General features: G+C 40.3%; 1 protein-coding gene across 1 annotated transcript; it reads left to right on the top strand.

The window, feature by feature from the left end:
- Positions 1-1,716: 1,716 nt before the first annotated feature.
- On the top strand, positions 1,717-3,513 carry LOC307124379 (uncharacterized protein). Its single transcript, XM_079813537.1, has 2 exons — positions 1,717-2,470; positions 2,673-3,513. Exons 1-2 carry the CDS (start codon positions 2,296-2,298, stop codon positions 3,194-3,196), a joined length of 699 nt encoding a protein of 232 aa, XP_079669663.1. The 5' UTR covers positions 1,717-2,295; the 3' UTR covers positions 3,197-3,513.
- Positions 3,514-20,900: the final 17,387 nt, after the last annotated feature.

Raw genomic sequence — 20,900 nt, 5'->3', positions numbered from 1 at the left:
ATGTTGTTCTGGGCTTCGGCCGACCCGCTATAGAATGGCCCTGTTCAGATCGTCAAATACCAGGAGGTTCTGGACAGGGAGTTGTTGTGCCGCGGCCTGCGCCTCACCCGACAGCAGGGGAATCAGCCTAAGTGGCCATTGAACCCGTGCCCACCCACCTGCTTCAGCCGTCTTCTCAAAAAGGTCTACGACCTCCGGGTCATCCTGTGGCCCCATCTTATTCAGGGGCAGGTGGGTGGACATACTCGGGGCCGCTGGCACCTCTGCCCGAACCTCCCGGTCCATCCAGCTCCGGAACCTCTCGCGATCCTCTTGCTGGGCCTGCACAATCGCCTGGAAGCGGTGCTCCTGTTCACTCCTCAGGTCGAGCAGGGCCTGGTGTTGTTCTTGGTGGAGAACCACGAGGGATGAAATGATGTCCGCAAACGGCGTTGATGGCGGCGGAGATTGCATGGCGGCGGCTGCTTCTTCCTTCCCGGGTTTCGGCACCACTGTAGCAAAGTTCGGTATAGGGAAGGAAGGAAGAAGACAGGGTCGGCTTGACTGAGACTCGTGGTATTTATTATAAAAATCAAAAACTCAAACAAAATATAAACAACAGCTCAGTAAGGTTATTTTCCTCTCAAAGTGTCCTCCAGAGCTTCCTCAGTTCCTCTGTGCCACAAGTCTGCAGTCAGTCTCTCTCTCAAATGTCCTTTTTCAGGTGGCTTTTATCTGGTCTCTCCACGCCCATTACTGGAACAAGGCACAGGTGTTCATTATTTGCACTTAACCCACTTATGCCAAGCTCGTTTCCCATCTCTCTCTCCCATCACAGACCTCACTAAACCACGCCCCCCCTGGCACAGTTATGTATTTAGTTCAATAAAACACATGTGCTGTAAGGCCCCGTTCACACTGCAGGCAAAAGTGGCCCAAATCCGATTTTTTTGGGGTCAAGTGACCAGGTCAGACTTCTTCAGAGGTAGTGTGAACACTCAAATCTGGCCCAGATCTGATTTTTTCAAATCAGATTTAGACCACATACATATGTGGTCCTGAATCAGACCCAGATCTGATTTTTTCCAATGCGGCCGCAGTGTGAACAAACAAGGCGGATTTGATGCGACTTTTACGTCAATCTACGGCGACATTTGTCACAATTATGCGCCGCCGAGTTAGCCCCTAGACACAACAGACACAGACAGTAACATTAAAAACTAGATATGGAGAACAGCGACGGAGCAAGTCAGTGGAGGGAGAGTGAGGTGTTAGACCTAATTAGTATTTGGGGAGATACTTCAATTCAAGCCAAACTGGAAGGATCCTACCGTAACCGCTCCGTTTTTGAAAAAATAGCACACGAAATGGAAGAACGGGGACACAGAAGAACGTGGCTTCAGTGCCAAAGGAAGGTGAAGAGTCTTAAAAGTAAATTTAAAGAAGCAAATGATTCTAACAACCGAAGCGGTCGTGGTCGCATCACCTGCCCATTTTATAATGAGATTAATCGTGTTATGGGCGATAAACCCAGCTGTCAGCCGTTGGAGCTGCTGGATAGCTACGAAGCAGGTGAAGAGGAGCCTGAAACTCCGAGGAGTTCGGCAGACAGCCTGGATATAGATGGCAAAACAGGTACGTTTTCAGTCTTAATATACATAGCCTGCGCATATACTGTAGAAAGAGACTAGAAAGTTGGCGTGTTTGTTATAGGAAAATTATGTTCACAGAATAAACGAGCCAGTCAGCTGCTCCCAGTGTTCTTTGCACAACTCGGAAACCCACCAGAGAAGCAGAGATTAGTAGGCTACCCTTTACGTGACTGTCGTTCCAAACACTCATGAAAGGGATGTGCGCGACGACTAATTTTACTGTTGTTTAAACGGAAGTTTTGTATCCGACTAGTCGACTAGTGTAAAAGCAATAAACCCCCAAAAGATGGTGAGAAAAAAAAAAACGTTGTGTGTGCGTGTATATAATAGCCTACATTTGAAATACGTAATCTATCAATCACACTGACAAATCCCTCAATGAATTACGCTAATTCCTGGTATAGATACGCACTTTCATGAGATCGGGCTTGTCATTCAAAAATGTATACAGTCTATCTACGATCTGATCAAGTGCACTGTTAACCTGGCTCTGCAGAACCAAATCCCATTATAACCTAACATATAAGGAGGGGGGCTACCATGTTATCCTCATCTTCTCAGGGTAATGTGTGTGTGTGTGTGTGTGTGTTGAGGGTGTTATGTCAATTGGTAACGTGAACCAGCTAATAATATTTGCAATGAATACATCACATTATAGCATTACATGATATGTTTGCTTGCACCAGATGATACAAGCACAGAGTCACTCCCATCTGCATCTTCTGTGTCTTCTGCACCTTCTGTGTCTTCTGCACCATCTACATCTGGAGAAAGCTCATCAGCTGCAGGCATTACAGAGACCACTGGAAGAAGCACAACAGCCACAAAGTCCTCTGGAAGTAAGAATTAACATGTTTTTATCAGGCTGTTGCTAAATCATTAGTAAAGTATTCGCTAACCCATCCATTACTATTGTTGTATTCTGTTATTACTGTACTGTATTACTGCTAAGTTAGTACTTATACTCATGTCTACCCTTCAAGACTGTTTTTTTTTAAAATTGTGATACAATGGCCAAACACTTTCTCCTCTTTCTTACAGCTACATCTGCCAAGAGCAGGAAAAGGAAGACCAAGATGGAAGCAACACTGGAAATCTTTGCTGAAAAGATCAGCAGTGCCCTCAACAACACAGACGACACTGAGCTTCAATTGAAAATGCAAGCTGCACAGCATGAGCATGAGCTCAAAATGCTCTCAATGTTCACACAGTTTCTTGCAAGATCAAATTCCCCATTTCCACCTATCTACCAGGCACCAGTCCAGCCCTCACAGTACAACCCAAGACAACTGCCGCTTCAGCCTACCTTTTACAACTTTACTCAGCCCCCGAAATTTTGCATGGGTTCACCTCAGCCTCCACCATGTAACCAGACAACCAACCAGCCTCTATCTTTTCTGCAAGATCTGGCTCAACCTTTCAACCATCCTCCTGCACATCCTCCAGATCTACCTCAGTCCTTCAGCCAGGTGTCAGCACACCCTCAAGGTCCAGCTCAGCAGCCCTTCAGCCAGGCCTCAGGACATCCACCATTCTACCAACCTCCAGATGATGAGGAAAAGTAAATTAGATCACGATATTGTGAATTGCTTTCAGTATTGTTGGTCAACCTATGCAAAGTGTATCCATCATTATAAAGGTTAATTACAGTTCAGATAATATTTGACAGTCCAATTTCAGGTTACAGTTTGAACGTTATGTAGTGTTATTAAACTGACAGAGACTTGCACTATAGCAGAATAATTTTTATTTTGAACATGAACATATTCAGAGTAATTATTCAAAGTAGAACATGGCAGTTAGCAGGTTTTATTATTTAGGCGAGAAAAATTCTTGTGTGGAAAATTTGATGACGATTTTTTATATGGATTATTTGTTTACATACACCTGTACAACTACTTTTACAGGGATGCATTTCATTTTTATTTATTTTTTCAGAACAAAACTGACCATTTCATCATTACTGTTGAAAACTTTTTTTTTTGTTACTCCACACTTCGAGAATGTTATGTTTAAACATTGTCAATTAAAGTTTCTTTTGTGAATCAGCGTTGGCTGTAAAAAAACTCTGTCAGTGCCTCTCTGACTCTTGTTGGCTCAGCAGCATCTTGTGCCCCTCCTTCTGCGATCCTGTTGTCCTGAAGAATAGTTCGAGCAGGTCCCTCATAGGCCTCACCATGCTTCTCACACACATTGTGGAGAGTGCAGCATGCACTTATGATGGTAGGGACAGTGGAGATGTCCACATCCAGCCGTTTCCCCAGGCATCTCCACCGCCCCTTCAATCGGCCGAATGCACATTCCACCGTCACCCTGGCTTTGCTGTGTCGCTCGTTAAAGTGCCTTTGCTGCTCTGTCAGGTTCCCTGTGTCAGTGTACCCTTTAATAAGCCAGCTCCGCATGGGGTAGGCCGGGTCACCAAGCAGCATGATCGGTACTTGTACACCGTTGATCTCCACTGTGTCCTTTGGCAATGGAAAATAAGAGAAGTTGAATTTATTAGATGTTCTAATATGTTTCTCTAAACATTTTAATCTCCTTTATACTAAGATGGTACAGTTTCCAAATAGTATTTGTGTGTGTACATGTGTGCATGACTATGATAGAACAACTTACTGGTGGAAAAAGCTCCCCTCTCTCTGCCATTGCAAAGACACAGGAATTCCTAAGAACCCTGGCGTCATGCACACTTCCAGGCCATCCCGTGTAGATGTTGGTGAAACTGTTATGGGGACATGTGATGTGTTATTTTATAATTTTGTCCATGTAAACAATTATGAAAAGAAACACAAATCAGTTATTACTGCACTGTGAAACATTTAAATATATACATTTTGAAATGATCGGTAAGGGATTGCAAAACAAAACCAGATAGTTACTGTAAACACAGAGGGGCTATCATATGTTAATATCAGTAGGGCTACCGACAAGCCATAGCTTACTATGGCAAACCGTTTTGACATGTAATAATTTAAACCTACTAGTCTACATTTTCATGCTACTAGTACTTATTTTTTAGATACTAGTATCTATTCCATTAAGTACTAGTACTAATTTATTTAGCAAATGAATAAGTACTACTACTTAATGGAATGGACAGTAGTATCTAAAAAATAAGTGCTAGCATGAAAATAGAGACTAGTAGGTTTACAAGATGAAATGTTAAAGCGGCTTGCCATAGCCATTCCACATAATTGTATCACAAGGCAGCATTATTTAACTATTTTATAAACCTAAATCAGACTTTTCACTCAATGACGGTTAGCAAAGTAAAGCAAAGTAAAAAAATTCCAGGCGAGATTATTTCATAATTGTAGCAGGCTTACCAGAACTGATGATCCACAACTCCCTGCAGGAGGACAGAATGCCATCCTTTGCGATTGAAGTAGTCAACGTGATTTTCTTCTGGGGCAATGATGGGGATATGACTCCCGTCAATTGCTCCAGCGCACTGTGGAAAACCACACCTCATTTGGAAGCCTTGTAGGACCTCCCGGAGGGCATCTCCTTCGGGCAGTTTTATGAACTCGGGCATGAGGACTTGGCGCACGGCCTTGCAAAATTCGTGCACAATCGCGCACACAGAAGACCTGGCAATGCCAAACAGGTTACCCATCGTGCGGTAACTGACCCCCGTTGCCAGCCAATACAGCCCAACTCCTACACGTTTCCGCACGGAGATGGGTCGCCTAAATTGAGTGTCCTGCCGTAGGAGTCTTGAGGAGAGGCGCTGACAGAGATAATCAAAAGTTGCCCTCGACATCCGAAAGTTTTCAAAAAACAGCGTCTCAGTGAAACTATTCACGTCACATTCCCACCACTCCTGGCTTCGTCTACGCATCCACACAGACCTCTGTAGTGAATTTGCAGCCATAAATCCGCAAAAGGCCAAAATAACCATTTTTGCTCTCTTTCTCTTCGTTCTTCTCCTCTTCAGCACCTGCTCATTAATGTTACAGCTTCCATTACACAAACATTTACAAATAAAAGCGAAAATGCTTACTTCCTCCATAACCTCCCGAACTTCAGTGCAACAGCGTGCTGCGTCTGATGTCATTGTTATTGTTCTTTTGCGCATGCGGGTTAGTTTGAAACCTCAGACAGTTCACACTGGAATCAGATATAGGCCACATTTTAAAAGGTAATGTGAACAGCCAAACAAAAAATCGGATCTGAGCAAAAAATCAGAATTGAGCATTAAGACTTGCGGTGTGAACGGGGCCTAAGTGGTGATGTTGTTAATGATTTACCTCAGATATGAGCGAGCTTGCAGTGTATTTGCACATCGCGCTCGGACGTGGACTGCAGAATACGTGCTCAGTGTAAAAACGCCCTTTTATTTCGACCTGGAGTCTAATAAAAGTTAAACAGAAAAAAATGGTCGCTTATTTAAGCTATAACATCACTTGTTTCAGAATAGTAATGTTAATGTTAGCCCTTTCCCCATTTCTGTTTGCTGCTGCATCCTTTACGTCTATGGCTGCTCTCAATTTTTATATCTATATTTGATTCTTCTATATCTATATGTGAGTCCACATCATTTCTTACAAACTCCATGTCTTCTGATAGATTACATATATATAATGATTATATATATAATGATATATTACAGATATATAATGATGTGTCCTTTATTAATCGTGCTGTTCACTTTTCACAATCAACTTATATTGAATGAAAAAATAACATTAGGCCATATTTAAACATCAATATGAAACAAAATACGTTTTAATGGCTACTGAACACAAAACGTTTTACTGGTACTATATTTATAGCATCCAAACAGACATTTGCTAATAAAAGCTTTATTGATGTGACTAGGCTCTTTTACAATTAACACGTTATAATCTGTCCAAAACAGGCCAAGTAAATCTTGTCTAAACAGTTTTAAGTCTATGACATCTTAGGTTACAGCAGTCTTTATATTTAAACACAGACACTAACACAATAAACTTAACTCACAATCAGCGGCTGAATCTGTTGCTCTTAGAAATAAACAGCTTTTCATGAGATAAATTAATCCAGGATTAGTCCTCAACGTGTCGCAAAATGATGTAGCTGAAGTATATCGCTTCACCTGATGTGTTTATTTGAGTTGATGTGGACGTTGACTCTGTTCTCATGGGTGGCATCAGTATTTGAATCTCAATAGAACACGCCTGACATAAAACCTGCGCCTGACTCAATAAAACCTGACATTTTAACGTTTCTTTAGACATGTGTCTCGTGTCTACAAATAAACAGAAACAGATGTGACTCAATAAGTGACTCCTGACACAAATGAATTCATTATCAATGTATCATTTTAATTTTAAAAATGTGGTAACTGATGCTTGGGTTTTAAATCTTTAAGTAAAAAACAAAAAGACAATTATTTATCATGTTCATTTTGCAATGGTTCTAGTTTCCAGTCTGATAACACTTCCCTTTGTTGGTGAAATTATGAGGTTGTGTGACGTTGTTACAGAGAGAAGAGTTAAGGGAGGGTTTAGTAAAGCACTGGAAACACAGCGTGATTTTGAGCTTAACGCTACAGGACAGAGGCTATTAGCCCCGTCCGGCCGGTTGAAAGCCCTGGCTCGCACTGGCCCGACTGTGGATAATCTCCACGTCTCTGTATCTTTTGAATCAAAAAGCCTTTTTGTTTATTATATTCTGTGCAGGCTTACAGAGTTTTATGTATTTTAGTTGATGGGTCAATGACGAATAAGGTTTTTAAAAGTGTAAAAAAATAGAATGGAGATATAACTATATTTGTAACCATTTTTTAGTTAACCTAGGTGTTAACAATAAGATTTTTTGGTTTGTACAATCAATTAACACTGTTTTTGTCATTTTTTACAAGATGGACAAAATTTGTCACCAAAAAAGTCATTCGGTTTAACCATGAATATATCTAAAATTATTCATTTGCAGATAATTATTCATGGAAAAGACTGGTTTGACATTGATGTTGAGATAGTATATAGTGTGTACCACACAAGAAATATTAAATAAAATGATCACTGATCTCATAAATGTTATCATTTTATTGACCTACTCTAAACACTCCAACATATTCAAGTAAAACATTGCACAGGGAAAGGAGAAAAGGGGAAATGTAAAAAAGGAGAGCCTTTTCTGCTTTATATTTGTATTATTGTAGTTCCTTTAGTTATTAAAAACAATATTATTCCATTTAAATATTTACTATATTGGTTTTACCGAATGACCAAGGCCGGTTATACTGAATGACCATGTCTGCTGCCCTTGACATGAATATTAAAGACAATAAACAGACACAAATAGCTTCAAAAGCACATTTTAGTGTTAATATAATAGGCTATTAATGTAAAAAGTACTTCAAACATTAAAACATTTTGATATTGGAATGAACATATAACTCGTACTGCAAATTATTAATTAAAACATTGAAGCATTTAATTGGTCTTGGAACAAGTGTTTAAATTGTTAAATGATGAGATGCTAGGCTATATATTCATGAAAAAGAATGTCCACATTAAGACATTTCATTTTTATACAACTCGTATTATTAATTATATTAAAGTCATTAAAACATTGAATCATTTAATGGTTCTTGGAACTAGTGTTTAAATTGTTAAACAATGAGCTGCTAGGCTATCATGAAAAAGAACGTCAAACATTAGGACATATCATTGTTTGGAACAAACATTACATATAACTCTTATTATTAATTAACTATTATTAACTATTTACATTTATACATTTATGCATTTGGCAGACGCTTTTATCCAAAGCGACTTACAGTGCACTTATTACAGGGACAATCCCCCTGGAGCAACGTGGAGTAAAGTGCCTTACTCAAGGACACACTGGTGGTGACCGCTGGGATAGAACCAGCAACCTTCTGCATATCAGTTAAGTGGTTTAACCCACTGGACCACCACCTCTCCATTATTATTAATTAAAGTCTTTTTTAACAGGATCAGCACTGATCCTTGCCCAGAAACGAGCGGCTTTTTCTTTATTTGATAAAGGCATCTGCAAAGTTAAAATTCAGCCAAAATTATATAATAAAATACTCTGCACATTTTCTATTAATAAAATGTTATATTTTTTTATTCCAGATATGTAAAAATGAGCCCAACATACATTGCTGTCATTCGATACAACCAGTAAGTCATTCGTTATAACCAAAATTCCGGTTTAACCGAATGACTTTTTTGGCTATAACGAATGACAAAATCTTCATTCAATGCTAACAGGCTGATATCTAGCTGCCTAGCTTGTTAGTTAGCTATCTAGCTACCAAAAAGAGAATCAAACCTTTTATATTTAGTAAAAGTTTTTAAAATATTACAACATTATCCATGTTTTATAGCGGTTGTACCGAATGACCTGATATTTGGGGACATATGTATGAGCAAGTGAAAACATGAATTTTTCTAATAGTTAAGAGAGAGTTATTTACTTTGCTTCACGACCATGCGGTCCTTGGCAGGTGTCTGAATGATGTCACATCCTGTCACTTAATATTGACCACATGACTCGATCCAAAATGGAGCCCTTTATTTTGGTTTCTCCGAATGACATCAATGAAAATAATTTTTCCGGACATTCTTTCTCATAACAAAGCAACAACTTCTACACATAATTTTAATACCATTTTGCACTATGTTGATATATAGTCTTATAAAATCATGCCAGAATAAAAAATATATAAATTTATTAAATTTTAAGATATTTTAATCACAAATGAAATTACTGTACTGGCCTTCGAACGGTTAAACCGAATGACCTTTTGACACTTCAAAATCTTTAAAATACCTTTATATGTAGTAAAATATAATTAAAACCTTTTGGATTCAGTAAAATAGATCAAGTTGTACTACCTTACATACTTTGGATGTTATATATTTGTTTTTTTTATTATTATTAAGGCCTTTGGACAAAAAAATGACCCGTCACGTCATTGACCCTGATACAGATTTATACTTCTGTTGACATGTAAAATTGTAACTAGTTCATTCTTCAGGCTTCGTTATTCCTCTCATAGGCATTATTTGAGAATTCAGGCCTCTAAGGTGATTTAGTACTGTAACAATAATCAGCACATTAGACAGCCTCTCAATTCATACCACACTGATGATATATAAAAACATTTCTCTCATACATGAGTACTCATGTGGCACTCCAGCACATTTTTATATCTAAAACTTTTCCCACAGTGCCCACATGTAAACGGCTTCTCTCCAGTGTGAACTCTCATGTGCCTGTTAAAGTTTCCTTTTCGATTGAAACTTCTTTCACACTGTTGGCAGGTGAACGGCTTCTCTCCAGTGTGAATCCTCATGTGGTCTTCAAAGTGTTGTTTTTGAGTGAAACTCTTTCCACACTGAGTGCATGTGTACGGCTTCTCTCCAGAGTGAAGTCTCATGTGTCTGTTAAAGCTTCCTTTATGAGTGAAACTTATTTCACACTGTTGGCAGGTACAAGGCTTCTCTCCAGTGTGAACTCTCATGTGCCTGTTAAAGTTTCCTTTTCGATTGAAACTTCTTTCACACTGTTGGCAGGTGAACGGCTTCTCTCCAGTGTGAATCCTTATGTGGTCTTCAAAGTGTTGTTTTTTTAGTGAAACTCTTTCCACACTGAGGGCATGTGAAGAGTTTCTCTCCCGTGTGAGTTCCAATGTGTCTGTTAAAGCTTCCTTTTTGAGTGAAACTTATTTCACACTGTTGGCTGGTACAAGGCTTCTCTCCAGTGTGAACTCTCATGGGTCTGTTAAGGCTTTCTTTTCGATTGAAACTTCTTTTACACTGTTGGCAGGTGAACGGCTTCTTTCCAGTGTGAACTCTCATGTGTCTGTCAAGGCTTCCTTTTCGGTTGAAACTTATTTCACACTGTTGGCAGGTGAACGGCTTCTCTCTAGTGTGAATCCTTATGTGGTCTTCAAAGTGTTGTTTTGTAGTGAAACTCTTTCCACACTGAAGGCATGTGAAGAGTTTCTCTCCAGTATGAACTCTCATGTGGACTTTAAGGTTTTCATGTCGATCAAAACTCTTTCCACACTGTTGGCAGGTGTAGTTTTTCTCTCCAGTGTGAATTCCAATGTGTCTGTGAATGCTTCCTTTTTGAGTGAAACTTATTTCACACTGTTGGCAGGTGTAAGGCTTCTCTCCAGTGTGAACTCTCATGTGTCTTTTAAGACTTACTCCTGGAGCGAAACTCTTTCCACAGTGTTGGCAGGTGTAAGGTTTCTCTCCAGTGTGAATTCTCATGTGCCTGTAAAGGCTTCCTTTTCTGTTGAAAAAATTCCCACACTGTTGGCAGGTGAAATTACTTCTAGTTCCCTTCTTTTCACCCTGTGAGCAACTAAACGTTTTTTCTCCAGCTATTAAATAATGATTCTTATGTTGATCTTTCTCTTCCATTTGATTCAATACTTCACTCTCCTTTTTCAGCACCATCAGGTCTAAGGCAAAAAGAGACAATTCAAATTAACACCAGTTTAATAGTACAAAGCAACAGACAACAAAACATTTAGACATGTAAAGTATCAAAACCAAAATACAACTAGATCCTATTCCCATGGGAATCACACCAATTATGGAATTTAATGTTGTAATCTAACATTGCCTCAAGTCCTCAATGCCTAACATTCTCTCTTTTATAACTTTCAGTGGTCCTCTCACAGTATGGCCAAAGACCAGCTCTGTTAGGCTGAACTTGAGAGACTCCTGCACAGTTACACAGATTGAGACAAAAAATAAAGGAACATCTTCATCCCACTCAGACCATGTCTCGATGCAGTTTTTCCTAATTGTTGCTTTTAAGGTCTGATGGAACCTTTCCAATGACCCCTATCAATAAAAACTGGTTACCAAATAGTGGCATGGGTTAACAATGATGCTGAAACAGAATGGGTTAACATTACCAAATATCCCATTGTCAACACTAGACTTTGTGACACCCCAATCTCAGAAAAAGGTGAGATACCCAGGTTAAGAAAACTCTGAGAGTTAAAAAAAAAAACAGAGGAGTGGCAACCCTATCAAGAGCCATGTCTATAGCAGATAACCCTGAGTTTCTACCCTCCAGATAGGATGGTACATTTAGATGCTCTGAGAAGGGTCTTATCTAGAGGTCGACCGATTCATCGGTTTTGCTGATTAATTGGCACAGATAGCTGATTGGTGGAACAACCGGTTATCGGCAAAATCCAAACCGATAGTTTTTCCGTGATGCGTCCGTTGCTGGCAGGGCTGGACTGGGGCTAAAATTCGGCCCTGGCATATCCAGCCCATCCGGCCCATGAGTTCCTCTTGAATGTTTTAACTGGGGTTAGGGCCTTAAATTGGAGTAAATAAATAAATCTAGGACAGGGACAACTAATGATGGATATTATCGAATTTACTGCAAATGCAGATAACAAACGTAATATTGCACTTTTGTCACACAGAAATGCACTTGACAGTAAACCACTGATTTTGAGCTAGGATACATTAAAGTGAATTTACTGCTTTTAAAATCTGTCATCATTTACTCACTCTCATGTCGTTCCAAACCTGTATGACTTTCTCTCTTCCGTGAAACATAAAAGAAGATATTGTGAATAATGTTTGTAGCAAAGCAGATAGAGCAACTATTGACTACCATAGTAGGAAAAAAAATACTATGGTAGTCAATAGTTGCTCTATCTGCTTTGTTACAAACATTCTTCAAAATATCTTCTTTTGTGTTCAGCAGAACAAAGAAACTTATACAGGTTTGGAACAACTTGAGGGTGAGTAAATGATGACATAATTGTTTTGTTGAATTATAATTTAATTACTCTACACTCTAAAAAAAAAAAAAGGTTCTATATGGCACCAAAAATGGTTCTTGGCTCGTAATGATAGGGGAACCTTTTTAGTGCTATATAGCACCAATTTTGGTGCTTCAGTGGTTCTTCAGAGGTGCTATATAGCACCTTAGTCAAAGAACCGGTGAAGAACCTCTGAAGAACCACTGAAGCACCAAAATTGGTGCTATATAGCACTAAAAAAGGTTCCCCTATGATTACGAGCCAAGAACCATTTTTGGTGCCATATAGAACCTTATTTTTTTAGCGTGTAATGACATTTTAACTGAGTTTAACTGTAGGTCAGTTTCATTTAACTGTATGGGCATGGTAGTCACAGGTAAAATCATGCTCCTCATTGCCATAGGTATATGGTTTCGAAAATAAATAAATAAATAATAATAAACTATTGAATTTGGTTGTGCTAGAGTGACAAGTTTGTAGTTGTGTGTATTGCTGTTTTCCAATTTACCTCGTGATGTATTTACATGGTCGCGGCTGTTTTCAGCTGATTCACCACAGAACCTTTAATGTTCCCATATCACACAATTGTATAAAACAACATTCGCAGTCAAAGTGCCGGTTCATCACTTCATAGAGCAGCAGAAACGCAGCGCACGTTCGTCAGCGGCAGCGCTGTTGCGCGGATATTCGCCTTATGCAGTTTCATGCGCCCAAATTTTTAAACACCGCCTAATATGGACACAGTCTATAGAGGAGGGAAGGTCTCTCTCGCTTTGGCCTGTCAATTCAGAAGACAAACCAATGGACCGCTGTCCCTGCATGATGGGCCAGTCCGTGGCAAAAAATTAAATAAATAAATAACCTTGTATCGGCCCCAAAGTGCGTCGGCCCACCGGGAAAATGCCCGGTATGCCAGATTACCAGTCCAGCCCTGGTTGCTGGAACGGCTGAGAAGGGTGCGCTGTCATTACACAGTACGAGAGCTCTGAGAATGGCCTGCTGCCATTATATAGCACGAGAGCGGCCTCTAGAGGCGGGAAAAAAAAACCTCACTGACACCTTGTGTTTACATTCACACGTGAGGCTGCTCTGCACGGAAAGCACACGCTGCACGGAGGGTGCTGACACATCAGATGCGCGTTTAAAACACAGACAGCGAAATGGTATGAATACAGAACACTACAGTACTTGTTGCCAAATCATTATAAAGTAATTAATTTCTTGACTAGATGCTGCATTAACAGGTACATAGCAGTGTGTATCTTTGTCGTCGAGGCTGAGAGGACGCTAACATTAGCAGTACCTCAAGCAGTTAAAACAATGTGATAAAAACACACGCAAGTCAGACCCAAATGTTGCATATATAAAATTAGTGATGTGAGAGCAAATTGTATCGTCACGCTGCCGACAGAAACATAAACAAAGCAGAAATGCATTTGTTTTTTATTAGATAATCTCCTTCTAAAAAAACAGACTGTTTGGATTTGTATGAAATGTTAACTACATGTTAACTAACCGTTCACAAACCCTTTATGATGACAACTACAGCAAGGACCGTGACGTCGCCCGGCATGGTGCAGCCGGGGCCCCACCCTGGAGCCAGGCCCGGGGTTGGGGCTCGTATGCGAGCGCCTGGTGGCCGGGCCTCCCCCATGAGGTCCGGCCCGGGCTCAGCCCGAAGGAGTGACGTGGGGCCGCCCTCCTGTGGGCTCACCATCTGCAGGAGGGAGTGTAAGGGGCCGGTGCATAGTGGATCGGGCGACAGTCGAGAGAGAGGCCCCCGACGACCCAATCTCTGGACACGGAATCTGGCTTTAGGGATGTGGAATGTCACCTCATTGGCAGGTAAGGAGCCTGAGCTTGTGCGGGAGGTCGAGAGGTACCGACTAGAGATAGTCGGGCTCACCTCTATGCACAGCTTGGGCTCTGGAACCACACTTCTTGAAAGAGGCTGGACTCTCTATCACTCTGGAGTTGCCCATGGTGAGAGGCGGAGGGCTGGTGTGGGTTTGCTTATAGGCCCCCAGCTCAGCCTCCATGTGTTGAAGTTCACCCCGCTGAACGAAAGGGTCGTTTCCCTGCGCCTTCGAGTCGGGGATAGGTCTCTCACCTACGGCCCAAATGGCAGTGTGGAGTACCCGGCCCTCTTGGAGTCTCTGGGAGGGGTGCTGGAAAGTGCTCCGACTGGAGACTCCGTTGTTCTACTGGGGGACTTCAACGCCCACGTGGGCAGTGACACCTGGAGGGGCGTGATTGGGAGGAACGGCCCCCCTGATCTGAACCCGAGCGGTGTTCTGTTATTGGATTTCTGTGCTAGCCATGGTTTGTCTATAACGAACACCATGTTCAAGCATAAGGGTGTCCATCAGTGCACGTGGCACCAGAACACCCTAGGCCGGAGGTCGATGATCGACTTTGTGATCAGACCTTCGGCCATATGTCTTGGACACTCATGTGAAGAGAGGGGCGGAGCTGTCAACTGATCACCACCTGGTGGTGAGTTGGATCCGATGGCGGAGGAGGAAGCTGGACAGACTCAGCAGACCCAAACGTACTGTGAGGGTCTTTTGGGAACGTTTGGCCGAGCCCCCTGTCAGAGAGATCTTCAACTCCCACCTCCGGCAGAGCTTCGACCGGATCCCGAGGGAGTCTGGAGATATTGATTCCGAGTGGAGCATGTTCTCCACCTCCATTGTCGCTGCGGCCGCTCGGAGCTGTGGACACCGGAAGTAAGGGATGCCGTCAAGCTGAAGAAGGAGTTCTATCGGGCCTGGCTGGCTTGTGGGACTCCTGAGGCAGCTGACAGGTACCGGCAGGCCAAGCGGACTGCAGCCCGGGTAGTCGTGGAGGTAAAAACAAAAATCGGGCCTGGGAGGAGTTCAGTGAGGCCATGGAGAAAGACTATCAGTTGGCCTCGAATAGATTCTGGCAAACCGTTTGACGCCTCAGGAGGGGGAAGCAGTGCCCTACCAACACTGTTTACAGTTTTTTTTTTGCGGATGATGTTGTCATGTTGGCCTCCTCAGACCAGGACCTTCAGCATGCACTGGGACGGTTTGCAGCCGAGTGTGTAGCGGCTGGGATGAGAATCAGCACCTCCAAATCCGAGGCCATGGTTCTCAGTCGGAAAAGGGTGGATTGCCCCCTTCAGGTTGGTGGAGAGTTCCTGCCTCAAGTGGAGGAGTTCAGGTATCTTGGGGTCTTGTTCACAAGTGAGGGAAGGATGGAACGGGAGATTGACAGACGGATCAGTGAAGCTTCTGCAGTAATGCAGTCGATGTACCGGTCTGTCGTGGTAAAGAAGGAGCTGAGCTGTAAGGCAAAGCTCTCGATTTACCGGTCAATCTACGTTCCTACTCTCACCTATGGTCATGAGCTTTGGGTCATGACCGAAAGGACAAGATCCCGGATACAGGCGGCCGAAATGAGCTTTCTCCGTAGGGTGGCTGAGCGCTCCCTTAGAGATAGGGTGAGAAGCTCGGTCACTCGGGAGGAGCTCAGAGTAGAGCCGTTGCTTCTGCTGAGGTGGCTTGGGCATCTATTTCGGATGCCTCCTGGACGCCTTCCCAGGGAGGCCCCGGGGAAGACCTAGGACACGCTGGAGGGATTATGTCTCCCGGCTGGCCTGGAAACACCTCAGGGTTCCCCCAGAAGAGCTGGAGGAAGTGGCTAGGGAGAGGGAAGTCTGGGCGTCTCTGCTTAGACTGTTGCCCCCACGACCCGGCCCCGGATATGCGGAAGATGATGGATGGATGTTAACTACAATAAGATTCCATTTGTAACATTAACTAAGGTTAATAAATGCTATGGAAGTATTGTTCATTGTTAGAATGTTAATTTCAACATTAAATTGAGATTTAATTTTTATTTTATCTGGTAACCTTGGTTAATGCACTATGAACTAACATGAATGATCAAGGTACAATATTGCTCATATTAAATGCTGTAAAAATGTATGCATTATGCATAATGCATATAGTTCATGTAAGCTACCTTCCTCATCCTTGTTGCATAGGGACTTGCATAGTGTTACCTATGATATGTATGCATGTTTCTAGGTTATAGGTAAAGAAACAAATTTTATCTGTAATATTTAATATTCATATTTATATGTTTTTAATTTGGCACATTTTCATGAATCAGTACTGTTTTTTTATATCTTGTTGTAATGTTCAGCACTGTTTTACTTATGTTTTTTTTATCCAGTATCCATTTTAAAAACTATCGGTCGATTAATCGGTTATCGGCAAGTGCGGTCCAACCTAGTTATCATTATCTGTAAAATCCACTATCGGTCGACCTCTAGACTTATCATAATTGATCAGTTATTTAATTTGTCAGTAAATTTACATCTTGGTGCCAGATACCACAGCACACCTTCAAGGGTCTTGTGGAATCCATGCCTCGACGGGTCAGGGCTGTTTTGGCAGCAAAAGGGGGACCAACACAATATTAGGTCATAATTCAGCTTTGAGAATGAAACCAACCTGTGTGTTCCTCAGTTTCTTCATGTTTCACTCTCAATGTTTCTTCAATCTTCACGTCTTCTCTCTCCTCTTTCTCTGTTTGTTCCTCAGTTTCTTCATGTTTCAAACTGAATACTTCTTCAATCTTCACGTCTTCACTCTCCTCTTTCTCTGTTTGTTCCTCAGTTTCTTCATCTTTCACTCTCAATGTTTCTTCAATCTTCACGTCTTCTCTCTCCTCTTTCTCTGTTTGTTCCTCAGTTTCTTCATGTTTCACTCTCAATGTTTCTTCAATCTTCACATCTTCAATCTCCTCTTTAATGAACGCCATCTTTATAATAGTGTCACATGGATCTCAGTTGCTTCACCAGGAGTGTTTCTGTGTGTTTGTCCTGTTTAAGAATAATTAACAGAAAGAAAAATAAATCCAAACTAAATCTCTCCTAGTTCAGTAGTCAATGCATTGGCCAGAGAGTGATAGTTTGTTTTATTTTTATTGAACTTTCACAATTACAGAATTCAACAGTAGGTTTCTTGATACATTTTCACCTTTTGTAAGAATAAATTGAAACATAACAATTGGAATAAAAAGAAACAAAAAAAGTTGACCTTAAACTTAAAGGGCATCACAAACTGTGTTTTGTTATGTGTGTGTGCGGCAGTCGTCCGTGAATTTATTTGTTACACAATACCCACTAAGAAATCCCCCAAAAAATGGAGAAAAGATTTAAACAAAAAGAGATTTGTCACTGCATTTATCATTAAGTTAATCAAGTTTATCTAAAAACAAAAGTTTGGAGACTTTACAATTACAAATAATTGCTCTGTTGAATATTTTCCCTAACCATTTATTTTAACTTGGTGGTATCAATTTTGTTCTTAGATGCAGTTTTGATATTAGCAAAGATAACCTCTTTGACTATCTAATTTTCACAGGCAAGTCCTTTTGATGAGGTGTTTGGTTTTTAAACATAACCTCTCCTTACTCCTGTTTTATTTGAAATAATACGAATATCACACAAACCCCAAAAAATTTAGACATTGGTTTGAGTCTAATGTATTATTAGTTGGTCAGTTGTTGAATTCTGATGGTCAGCTTTTGAGTTTTACAGAACTATAGACTTTGTTGACACTAACATGTCCACTCTAAATTTGCTTTTTAAAATGTAAATGCTGAACGAATTTGTGCACAGCTGTACGAATAAGAAAACCGAATAAATAAACAAATAAAGCCTCATGTATTTCAGATGATTTAAATGTGTCATTGAGTCAAGTCAAGTCAACTTTATTTATATAGCGCTTTTAACAATGTAGATTGTTTCAAAGCATAGATTGTTTCACTTTACAGCTGCTTTTTGACAACATTGTTTCCCACACATAGACTAATTCGTGGCAGTGCGCCACAGAATCAACACCGGCCGCCACATATGTGTCGGTATTCTTTTTAAAAAAATGTTTACCCGATTTAAAACACACAGCGTATTCGTTCAACTTTCTTTCCCTGCCCTCCCTCCGTCTCTCTGTCACTTGCTTTCAAACCTCAAATGCCAAACCTGCTTTTGTTATGAAGCAAAGTCTAAGCTTTTACATTTTTTAAAAGTTTTAATACGGAATTCAAACAATAAATCGCGTTTTGGCGCTAATGTGGCATAACAGTTAAAGCCAGAGGCGATGCTCTCATCTCCCGGTGGCGCGGTACGCAGTCACGTGCTTCACGGAGCTCTCTATACTTCTAGTGCTGGGTCAATACATTTGAATGGATAGACGACAGTTTCACTATTCAGGTGTTTGCAGCAAGTTTTGGTAAACAGTACAGCATAGTGTGCATTGCTTATTAAGTCAACCACATTTACAGTATCATTTTATAATGGAGAGTGATGGAGATGCAACAACGTTTTTCTTGTATTCAGCCCTCAGGTATTCCTCACTTATTGGTTACACTTGTACTCATTGGTGGTCAAATGTGACCATACACTTTAACTAATTTTCAATTAAATAAATGCTCTATATTTTATTTTAATAATATTTATTGAATATTTTGAGGAGATCTTTTGGTACTAAATAGGCCTATTATTTGTACAATAATTATGGTCCATTAATGACCATTTAATTAATTAAATAAAAATAAATACTTATATTTTTTCTTATTTATATTACAATTAGTGTAGTAATTAATGTTAAAATGGATAAATCCAATGCAAATTAGAGTCATTATGTGTCTGGAAAAATAATTAATTTCATTTGTAATGCCATGGTTTACCCACTATAGGTGCCTGTGTGGATCTTTAATCAATATACATGTATCTAGTCTAGTTGCTCAAAAAAAAGTATTGCAGATCATAACTGCTTACTTATTTTTAGGTTTTGCATTTGAATACATTTAGACATGATCAAACACTACATTTCTGTGACATTTTAAAACATTAATAACTTGCATCCTAATATTTTTAATGATACTTATACAAGCACACAGAAGTGAATATTAATGAATTTGAGCAAATATCATTTAAAATAGTTTAAAATAGTGCTAAAACGGCAAGCTTATTTTTCCTTATATGTACAGTAGGCTATGAATTGATACTGAATCAAGATCGAAATAAATCAATCTTTGTGCCAATCACCAACCCCAAATACCCCTGCCTTATCCCCAACCACCACCACAAATTGGTTTCTAATCTGTGGGAAACACTGGACAGACATCCCAACCTGCAAAAAGTCATTTCAGGGAGGTATCCCCCCCCCCCCCCCCCCCCCCCCCCGGCAAAATTACATCTCTATTCATCAGTCAGTGATGGACCTAAATGACCAGATTATACAAAAAACACTCAGAACTAACACAACAAATTAATAAAAGACTGCAAATTATACATACATTTAATATATTAGTCAGTTTAGCTATTTAATGATTTATAAAAGATAGAAATAGAGCGCTTCGAATCATTTGTTGTGAATCAATCGGTTCAATTGACTCGGAGAGTCTAAAGCTCCGGTTCTCTCGTCTCTCTCCAGAGACTGAACTCATGTCTGAACTGATTCACCATAAAGAGCGAAATGAGCCGCTCCTTCTGTTACTCATGAGTTTATTCTGTTACTTTACTCACACAACACTGACAAATGTTAGATAAACAAATGCAGTGTAACAATAATAATGCATCAAGCATTCTGCTTCACTTTAAACACTTAAAACACAAACCTTTCTTCAGCAGAATCACGACAGATGCAGGAGCGCGGCGCGGCTTTGTGACGTCACACCACCACCAAAATAAAAGTCCCGATTACACTCTGCTGAGTCTAAAATCACACAAGTGCATAGAAAAAAATAAAATAAAAATATGAAACAATTAAGAGTTGAATGTATTAGTGAAATACATTTAAGAACACAATAGTAAGTTAATAGTACTGTTCACATTAAGAATAAAAAAATTAAAGCAATAACACAATTCAGCCACTTCATTTTTGAGTTTCTTAAAGGGATAGTTCACCCAAAAATGAAAATTAGCCAATGATTTTACCCTCAAGTCATCCTGTATATGACATTCTTCTTTCAGACAAATTATATAAAAAAGTCCTGGCTAATCCAAGCATTATAATAGCAGTAATTTTTTCTCTGTTTTTGAAGTGAATAAAAATGCATCTGTCTGTCAAATAACGTGCTCAACACGGCTCCTTAATAAAGGCCTTCTGAAGCAAATCGATGTGTTTGTGTAAGAAAAATATCCATATTTAAAACTTTATAAAGTAAAGTTTCTGTGCTCTCTCCTTTGTGACAGTATCAAATAAAGGAATAATATAACCAGTAAAAGAGAGAATATAAATACAAAATACAGGGCCCGTCATTAAGCCTTGTCGTGTGCTTGTCCAGATTGTTTTGTGTGTGTGTGTGTGTGTGTGTGTGTGTGTGTGTGTGTGTGTGTGTGTGTGTGTGTGTGTGTGTGTGTGTGTGTGTGGTGTAAATATAATTATTCTGAAGCAATATTCTCATCAGTGTTCTGTCAGCTTTAGCATATTTAAATCTGCATATTTACCCCAAGGGCATTT

This window comes from Gobio gobio (genome assembly GCF_949357685.1).
Source record: "Gobio gobio genome assembly, chromosome: 1".
NCBI classification, from domain to species: Eukaryota; Metazoa; Chordata; class Actinopteri; order Cypriniformes; family Gobionidae; genus Gobio; species Gobio gobio.
The sequence above is the reverse complement of the archived record's forward strand: the minus strand, read 5'-3'. Positions and strand labels throughout refer to the sequence as shown.